This window comes from Panthera uncia, chromosome A2, assembly GCF_023721935.1.
Source record: "Panthera uncia isolate 11264 chromosome A2, Puncia_PCG_1.0, whole genome shotgun sequence".
NCBI classification, from domain to species: Eukaryota; Metazoa; Chordata; class Mammalia; order Carnivora; family Felidae; genus Panthera; species Panthera uncia.
Genome location: NC_064816.1, coordinates 19,067,962 through 19,077,882, shown reverse-complemented (window position 1 = coordinate 19,077,882; position 9,921 = coordinate 19,067,962). Strand labels below are relative to the sequence as shown.

At 39.8% G+C, this 9,921-nt stretch overlaps 1 protein-coding gene across 1 annotated transcript in view; it reads right to left on the bottom strand.

Annotated features, from left to right (window-relative positions):
• The window catches only part of DOCK3 (dedicator of cytokinesis 3), a 560,028-nt gene that overhangs the window by 50,821 nt on the left and 499,286 nt on the right, over positions 1-9,921 (bottom strand). The window contains exons 29-32 of the mRNA XM_049640567.1: positions 8,094-8,169; positions 7,467-7,567; positions 7,145-7,203; positions 4,552-4,700 (exon numbers count right to left, since the gene is read on the bottom strand). Coding sequence (XP_049496524.1) covers positions 4,552-4,700; positions 7,145-7,203; positions 7,467-7,567; positions 8,094-8,169 — 385 coding nt within the window. The remainder of the gene's footprint in view (positions 1-4,551; positions 4,701-7,144; positions 7,204-7,466; positions 7,568-8,093; positions 8,170-9,921) is intronic.

Here is a 9,921-nt window from a genome sequence, read left to right as displayed (position 1 = left end):
GGTTTCCATACAATACCCAGTGCTCATCCCAACAGGTGCCCTCCTCAATACCCATCACCCACCTTCTCCTCCCTCCCACCCTCCATCAACCCTCAGTTTCTTGTTTTTAAGAGTCTCTTATGTTTTGGCTCCCTCCCTTTCTAACCTTTTTTTTTTCTTTTTCTTTCCCTTCCCCCATGGTCTTCTGTTAAGTTTCTCAGGATCCACATAGGAGTGAAAACATATGGTGTCTGTCTTTCTCTGTATGACTTATTTCACTTAGCATAACACTCTCCAGTTCCATCCACATTGCTACAAAAGGCCATATTTCATTCTTTCTCATTGCCATGTAGTACTCCATTGTGTATATAAACCACAATTTTTTTTATCCATTCATCAGTTGATGGACATTTAGGCTCTTTCCATAATTTGGCTATTGTTGAAAGTGCTGCTATAAACATTGGGGTACAAATGCCCCTATGCATATCCAATGGAAAAAAGACAGTCTCTTTAACAAATGGTGCTTGGAAAACTGGAAAGCCACAAGTAGACCACTTTCTAAAAATATTTGGTGGCAAAGGGAAGCAGCAGCAAGATTTTGCTTACCAGAGTCAACAAGGTTTACATGGCTTGCTTGATATCAATTTTTCATGATAGTCTTTTTTTAAAGTTTATTTATTTCGAGAGAGAGAAAGAGAGAGAGAGACAGAGTGAGTGCACGTGTGCAAGCGGGGGAGGGGCAGAGAGAGGGTGAGAGAATTCCAGGTTCCGTGCTGCCAGCGTGAAGCCCAACACGGGGTTCAATTCCACAAACTGTGAGATCATCACCTGAGCTGAAATCAAGAGTCAGATACTTAACTGACTGAGCTGTCCAGGAACCCCACGATAGCCTTAATGAGGGAAAGAACACAACTTAACAGCTGAGTCTTAAAGTGTGAGAAATGAGTTCCAACTTAGTCTTCCACAAAGTTATCCTTCTTTATTCACTAGTCGTAATGGTGGAATACAGCCTAGACCCTCTTTTAACAAACTCAGTGACCCATGGTGCAGTTCTGCAATGTCATCTGCTTCTCCATAACTAGGTTCTCTCATCAGGCAGTTGTACATTTTGCATAATTTAGAAGGTTGTGAAAAAAAAGAAAATTAAGTTCTTTTCTGTTTGAAGTTATTATTTTCTGAAGAAATGAAGGCATTAGAGTTGCACACTCCAAAAATGGATTCTTATGTTAAATACTATTTACCCATGATAAAGAACATTTATAAAAAACCTACAACTAGCTAGCATCATACTTAATTGTGAAACACCAAATACTTCCCCTGAAGATTAAGAGCAAAGCAAGGATGTCCACTCTCATCACTCTTATTTAACCCCAGACCAGAGGTCCTAGCCAGTGCAATGAAGTAGAAAAAAAAAATAAGGGGCATACAGATTAGAAAGGAAGAAATAAAACTGTCTCTGTTTGAAAGTGATAGGATTAGAGCACTGGGTATTGTATGGAAACCAATTTGACAAGAAATTTCATAAAAAAATGAAAGTGATAGGATTAACTAAATAGAAAATCCCAAGGAATCTCCAAAACCTTCTACAGCTAATAAGTAAGTTTAGCAAGGGTGCAGGATATAATATTAATATACAAAACAACTGTATTTCTATGTACTAGCAACAAACAACTGGAAAGTAAAATTTAAAAATCAGAATAATTTATAATAGCACCAAAAACCAGGAAATACTTAACATATAAATCTAACAACATGTACAAATCTGTATGCTGAAACTATAAAACATTAATGAAAAAATAAAAGAATACCTAAAAAATGGAAAGATATATTGCCTTAATGGACTAGAAGTATGATTAAGTATTACTAAGATATCAATTCTTTCCAATTTGATCTACAGATTATAATGCAATCTCAACCAAAATCTCAGCAGTAATTTCTGCAGATATTGACATGCTAATTCTGAGACTTAAAAGAAAAGGAACTGGAATAGGTAAGACAATACTGAAAAAAAAAATTTGGAGAATTCACACCGCTTGATTTTAAGACTATGAAGCTACCATAATCAAGACTGTGTGGGAATGGTGAAAGGTAAGACATAGATCAATGGAAAGACTGGAGAACTGTATACTATGTACATGTGGAGAGAACTGTATACATACAGTGAACTGATTTTTGACAAAGAATAGTTTTTCTCTTAACAAAGGTGTTGGACCTCCATGTGTGAAAAGGAAAAAAAAAGTCTCGACCCATACTTCACATCTTACACAAAGCCTACCTCAAAATAGGTAATAGATCTAAATATAAAATTATAAAACCTCTAGAAGAAACACAGGAGAAAAAATTTCATGGTCCTGGGCAAAGATTTCTCAGATATGATCTCAAAAGCATGATCTATAGAAGAAAACCATTGATAAAATGGATTGCATAAGAATTAAAAATTTTCATTCTGTGAAAGACACTATTGTAAGTGGGAAGCCAAGCTAAAGACTGGGAGGAAATATTTGTAAATCATATATTCAACAAAAGACTTATATCTAGAATACATAAAGAACCCTCAAACTCAACAATAGGAAAACAAATAACCCAATTAAAATGAATACAAGTTTTGAATAACCATTTCACCAAAGAAGATATAAAGACAGAAACACATTAAAAGATGCTCAACATCATTAATCATTAAAGAAATGGAAATTAAAACCACCAAGATATACAACTATGTATCTATTAGAATGGCTAAAAAACACACACAAAGAGATGATATCAAATTCTGATGAGCATATGGACTAAAACTCTCATACAATGCTGCTGGGATTTCAAATTTGCAGCAATGTGGATGGAACTGGAAGGTATTATGCTAAGTGAAATAAGTCCATCAGAGAAAGACAGATATATGTATTCACTCATATGTGGATCTTGAGAAACTTAACAGAAGACCATGGGCGAAGGGAAGGGGAAAAAAAAGTTACAGAGAGGGAGGGAGGCAAACCATAAGAGGCTCTTAAGGACTGAGAACAAACCGAGGGTAGATGGGGAGTGGAGGAGGGGAAAGTGGGTGATGGGCAGGAAGGAGGGCACCTGTTGGGATGAGCACTGGGTGTTGTATGTAAGCCAATTTGACAATAAATTATATTAAAAAAAAAAGAAAAAATGGCATAGCCATTTGGGAATAAAATTTGATAGCATCTTATAAAGTTAAACATACATTTACAATAGCCAACAATCCTATTCCTAGAAATTTACCTAAGAAAAATGAAAGTTTATATTCATACAAAAACCTGTAAAGAAATATTTTTAATAGCTTTATTCATAACCAACAAAAAGTGGAAATAGTGCAAATGTCTTTGAAATAGTGAATAACTGCAATGGAATACCACTCAGCAACAGAAAAATTGGTAAGTGCAACAACATGGATGAACCTCTGGATGGCATTATGCTGAGTGAAAGAAGTCAGACTCAAAAGGCTACATTCTACATTATTTCATTCAAATGACATTCGGGAAAAGTCACATCTACAGTGATGGAGAACAGACTGTCATAGGTTAAAGGTAGGGGGAAGGTTTGACTACAAAATGGTAGCATGATGGAATTCTTAGGAATTTCAAAAATCTTGATTGTGGTGGTGGTTACATGACTATGTGTTTATCAAAATTTACAGAACTTTAAATCACAAAGAATGAATTCTGCTCTTTGTAAACTTAAAAACAAACAAATAAACAAGTAAGAATTTAAAAATTATTGTCTGTCTGGTCTGTTCCTCACTGTTACAACTACTCACTACAAGACCACTGGTTATCTCAGAGTCACGGGGTTAGGAGGGAGCTTACTGGGAAACTGGTACAGTCTCCAATCCAATACATAAATTTCTTCTAGAGGTCTCCTGGGAGCTTCTGCTTGAGAATCACCAGCAAAGAACTCCCCATCTCCCAAAGCAGGCTAGCTTACACTGGACAGTTCCTGTTGCTAGCAAGTTACTTCTTTTATTAGCTAAAATCAGCTTCCCTACCACTGACCACTATTGGTCCTAGCCCTATTCCTTGGAGCTACACATAAAAAGGCAGGGGCCATCTCCTCTGCCTTAGAGGTGGCAGAAGATATGCATAGAGGAACAGTCTGAAGTGACTTAGTCAGAAGCTAAGGGCTTATACCTTCTGGACCCACCCCTCTGTGCAGGAGTCTATGAAATTCTGGGCTACCATGAGCCATGAGACGTCATATGATCTTGGCTCTAGCCCTAGAAATGCCTGGACCATGCACCAGAGAGGAAGGGTACTATGCTCCCAGGGCCTCTCCTGAATGAAACTTGATCACAGTCTCAGTCACTCTCTCCTTGAACAGAAAATTTCTTTATATCATGTTCATTCCTTTCCTATTATTCTTTTCTGACCTCTAGCTTCATGAAGAGAATCCACAAATCAATTCTGGTCAGCAATTAAGGGAAAACCCTTGAACAGGATTCAAGATGGGCAAGCCAAGATGGGCTGTAGCCATTCCCACTAGAAACATAGTCTGGCCATCTGGATAACCTGCCTGGGCAGAAGGGGTCCATTCAGAGGAGAGAAGTTGTCATCTTACCTGTTTAAAGTTGCCATTTTTCCTCTGCTCCCAGTCCATCATGTCATGAAAGATGGGAATCATGATGTTCCGTACTTCTGGCTGTGGGACCAGTGTCACACCCAGAAAAGGACCAATCATTCCCGGAATAAAGTGGATCTTATGTTCACCTGAACAACAAAACCCAATACATATTAGTTTATGCTTTCTTTGCTCCTTCTATAGAAGCTTCCCAAGTGTGGCCATAGCAGATACTTTCATCTGCCCTGGAAACATTGAGAGGAAAGCAAGCTCTCCCCTATGGCTCTCTGAGATACTCTTTTCCTTGGCTTTTTAGAATTCATAGATAAAACTGGCCCATCCCAGCTAAAACAAATGTTCAACAGGCATAAATTGCCTTTCCAAAGAATTTATGGGGAAACTAACCGAAAATCATTCCAAGGTCAAGGAACAGAGTTCACTACTTTAGACAGAATAGGATTTCTGAGTAACCTATGACAGTTTCATATTGTTCAGCATTTATTTAGCAAGGAATATTTATCCATTTCTGCTTAAACACAATGCACTATCCCTGGGGTCTCTACCTCTAGCCCAAAGGCATTTAAGAGTTTCTTAAATACTGAGAACAAACTGAGGGTTGATGGGGGTGGGGGAGAGGGGAAAGTGGGTGATAGGCATTGAGGAGGGTACGTGTTGGGATGAGCACTGAGTGTTGCATTGAAACCAACTTTACAATAAATTATATTTAATATAAAAAATAAAAATAAATAAGTGATGAGATTTTCATAGTCCCTGGTCCAGCCACCAGAGGCCTGAAGTTCATGGGCCTCTTCAAAGTCTGTGCTCATGTCTGCCCAAAAGGTTTCCTCCTGAGTTAGCAGGAGCCTCCTGCGCAGCCCTACTTGGACAGAATGGCTCAGGGACTCTGTCTGTGCTCCTCCCCATGTCTGTCCCTTGTCTTCACATTGCACTCTGATGGTAGCACTGCATCTACACAGACTAGACCAGCTCATCCCCCAACATTCTTTCCATGGGAAGTGGGTGATGCAGGCTTCCTTGACTGGCCTGCAATCTGGGGCATGTTCTCAGAAGCCAGGGCCAGTCCTGAGGACTGTGGGACAGAACTTTTCTCTTTCTTGCAGTGGTGGAACAGAGTGAACCATTTTACAGAGCTTTACTTTCAGTCCTTCAGAGTCTATAAAGGAGACAAACTGTGGACCAGTGTAATGATTGCTATAGCCAAGTAAAATCCATTCTTGAGGACCAGAAAATGCCATTTACACGCAAACACACACACACACACACACACACACACACACACACACACACACACAAGATAGAGGCAGGAATAGCTTTACCAGGCAAATTTGGCATCTTTTTTGGTTTCTTCTATTGTGAAAGCCTATCTAAGGGGCCAATATTAGCCCTGAGGCTGATTCTACATATTCCAATCTTGGTATTTGGTACAGTTTATTAGTACCTTGTGTTCCTGGGAATTTCAGAGTCAACTTCAGGGTTAAGACCTATACCCAGACTATGCTGGATGCAGGGTGTAAGAGTACTGAATTGGAAAGCCTGCTTGGTGAAATGTATCCCCACTCACAGAAGGAAGCCCTAATCTTCACTGGCAGGAATGCCTCCCACCTTGTTTGCTGCTTCAGGGTTAGTGACTGAGATGGTTAATGGAGGACTGGGAGATTTTACGACTACCATTCCTAAGGCTTCAGAGGCATGAACTCATTTGAAAACAGTAAGAGCTAGGAAGGGTAATGGCTTTTCAGGGTAACAGCTTCTCTAGTATCCTGAGAGGCCACTCAGAAGCCTATAATACCAAAGGATGGCTCTCCTAGTCACCAGGGCAATACAAGGATTCCACCAAACAATCTGACAATTTCAGATCCAAAGCACTGGGTATTAGAGAAGCTGCTGAAGGAAAGGGAGCTAAAATCAATCTCACCTAGGGGCTGCAATTCCCTTCTTGCATGCAATCTTCGTGCAACTGGTGGCAGAAACCTGATCTGCATGGCCTGAATACCAGAGACCCAAAAGATGTTTCAATATTTATGGAAATGAATAGCTGCCCTTGCTCATGTGCTGAGTATTTCCAAGATCTATGCTTCTGTGCACTTACCATGATGAACACTGAGTAATGTACAGAAATGCTGAATCACTATATTGTACACCTGTAACTAATATAACACTGTATGTTAACTATATTGGGATTAAAATTAAAAACTTAATTAAAAAAAATCTATGTTTCTGAGTCTGCCACTTTTGGACTGGGACATGAAGAGTACAGAAGATCTTACTGGCATCAGTTCTTAAGCTGGAAAAAACTCCTAGAGCCTTCATACTCTTCTCCTTTGGACTTTATTTCTCAAAAAAGGGAACGTGCATGTGTGTTACTGGGGTCTTGCTTCTCAGCCTAACTCTCCCTCAAAAAGGCTCCGTGTACATGTGTGGCAACTTCCACCTGAGGTGTTACGTTAAAGATATGTAAAGGTCACTTTGGTCTGAATTAACATCCATAAAACCTGGGGGAAGTTACTAGTCTTATCACTTTTTATTTGGCTATGCAATATGTGGAAGGGAAAAATAGGAAGAAAAGACCTACCCAAATTCTGCCACATGCTGAACAGTTCATAAGCCATCATCACACGCATGTCCCCATACCTGGAAATAATAACACAGGATCCAGCTTTCAGTGGGAGAAAGTTCAGGAAGGTGGGGCTATAAACCCAATAAGGCTAGCACTTCAGCACTGTCTCTAATGCTTCCCCCAGCACTACGTCATTTGGCTGTCAACTGAACTCTCACATTTGGCTCTTTGGAAAGCTACCCAGTGAGAATCTTGTGGACTTCTGAGGAACCGCTTATGGAAACATAACCCTATCTGGATGTGTGGTAGGGAGGTGAATAAGAAACATATGTCTTACTTATCTATAATCTTCTTCCTCTTGGCTGAAGTGATGATTTCTAGCTGAAGGCTTGGCTGATTTATGAACAGAACTGCCAGGCTAAAATAAGAATTCCACACCTAGAGAGACAGAGAAAGAGAAAACTTGTGACAGCCCAAGTCCTTAACCTTGCAAGGAGAGATTCTAAATATATGGATGTAGCACAGAATTCATTTTACAATTTTAAGATTTTGGTTTTTTTCCTTTATAAATGTCTTTGCAAACAACTTTTTTTTTTTCTTTCTTGACTCCTCTTAAAACCAACAGTGTTGTTTCTGGCCTAGAAAGCCTACTCCTGGATGTCTGGTTCCCGGTACCTCCAAAAGGGAGACTCTTGGGTCATATCCTAGTCATTATCAAACTTGGAAGTGGTTCAATACTATGAGCATATTAATAAAGCAAAAGCCCAGTGAGCCTGCCCCAGCTCCCAGCCACACATCTGACACCTAGCTAAGTCCATTTCAAATTCCTGACCTGAAAAATTGTGAGTAAAATAAAATGGTTGTTAATTTTAAGTAAAACAAAAACAGGAACAAAAACAGCGAGCTTGTTTTTTGGCTTTCTAGTGTTATTACAAATATAGCAATGGATCTCAGGAGCTCCTACCTTAAAGTCGAAGTCTGTCTCTGTAAAATTCTTGTGCAGTGCAGAAGACAGGTACTGGACAGTAGTGACTATAATACTGTAGTAAGGGAACAAGGCATTGGCAGAGTTAAAAGACTAACAATGGCATCTGTCAACTTAGCATCTATGACCTATGAGTAAACATCTTGAGTACAACTTGCTCTCATCTAAGATGTAACTATGAGGGAAATGGATAGATGGCAGAAACCTCACAGAAAACTGGTCTGGGAGAAATGCTCCATAGTTGGCAGGACAGCATAGAACATCAGTGGGTTCTAGGCCTGGCTCTGCCATTACCTGACCTTGGTACAACTTCTGCCTGAGCCCAAGGGTCCCTCCCTATAACAGGGGTGGGGGAAGTTAGTTGGTTCTTTAAGATTTCTTCTAGTTCAAAGAGTGATTCTAGTATTTTGAGGACTTTTGGGTAATGAATGTATATAATGACTACCAGAGAACTTAGAGAATAATTTTATTTTACTTGATAATAAGCATTTATAATGATTAAATCCCTTTTATCATATACTCTTATCATATACTATTATTTTTATCTATAAGTCATTTGTTTTCAGCCTTTGGTCTAGAATATCACTCTCAATTTTAGCCTTGGCAAATACAAGGAGCAATGGGAGCCTGGCTTGCCAGAGTCAAGGGCACAGGTTAAAGCAGAGAGGAAATGAAGTGAGACAGGCAGGTAAGGGTTTGATTACAGAGGGCCTTAGGTGCCAGGCAAAAGAACGTATGTCTAACACTGACTATCCTGGCTTTGGTGCAGAAGAGAGGCAAGGCAAAAAAAAAAAAAAGTGCATTAGAGAGACCAGTCCACCAGCACAGGAAGTAACAAATTTGAAAGGTAAAAGCCTTAAAAGAAGAGGTTGTTCCTGTAGGATGGGCTGAGGAGGACCATGAAGCGCTCTGAGTAGAGCTAAGAGAAAGAAACAAAAGACAGTCAAATGGAAAATCCATGATTTGAGGAAATACATGTGCAACTTTGTTTATAACCATTCTTCTGTTCTCTAAAATGTTTGCAATTTTGAAAAAAGAAAAAAAGTGCTCCATAAAAGATACAAAGTGGAAAGACCGTACTGATACCTTGTGAATATCTAACATAAATAATGCCACTATGTTACATGTATTGCCAACATAAAAAGCGAATCAGTGGGAGAAGGCGGAGGCTAGAAAGTGGAAACCAAGTGGCTTTCTCCTGAGTGGAGGGAAACCAGATGAGTTAGCACCTTACCACCTGCATCACTCTCCTGGTTTGCCAATTAGAAGTACAGGCTAGAAATATGAATGGAACAGGCGACTGGGGGCAGTCTAAGGGTGAATTCTGTGGCTGGACTCAGAAGTGGTCAAAGCCTTACAGCCAGGTCTTGGTTGGGTAATGAGCATTAGCTGTGGGAGGCAAGCAATATCTGGCAGACAACACAAATCAAATGAAGAGGAGGGCTTGGGATACTGCTTGCAACTAGAGAGCAACAAAGGCCAGTGGTCCATGAAACAGGTCTTCCTCAAGGAGGAACCTTCTCTGGGTATTATTATTTCACATCCTTTGTATTCCTTTTCTATATGAACCATGGCATCATCTGCCAGGCACTTAAGACTCCATTTTGAACTATCTTCAATGCTTTCTTCTTGAATTTATGGTAAACAGTCAAGTCCTGCTGATTGTGCCTCCAAACATTTTTCACATTTACCCTATTCTCTCTGTCCCCAAGGCCTTGGCAATCATCTCTGTCTTGCTTTCTCTCTGCCTCTCACACACACTCTCTCTCCTTAGTCTGAGAATAGCTCTGTTGATGCTGGTGCTTCC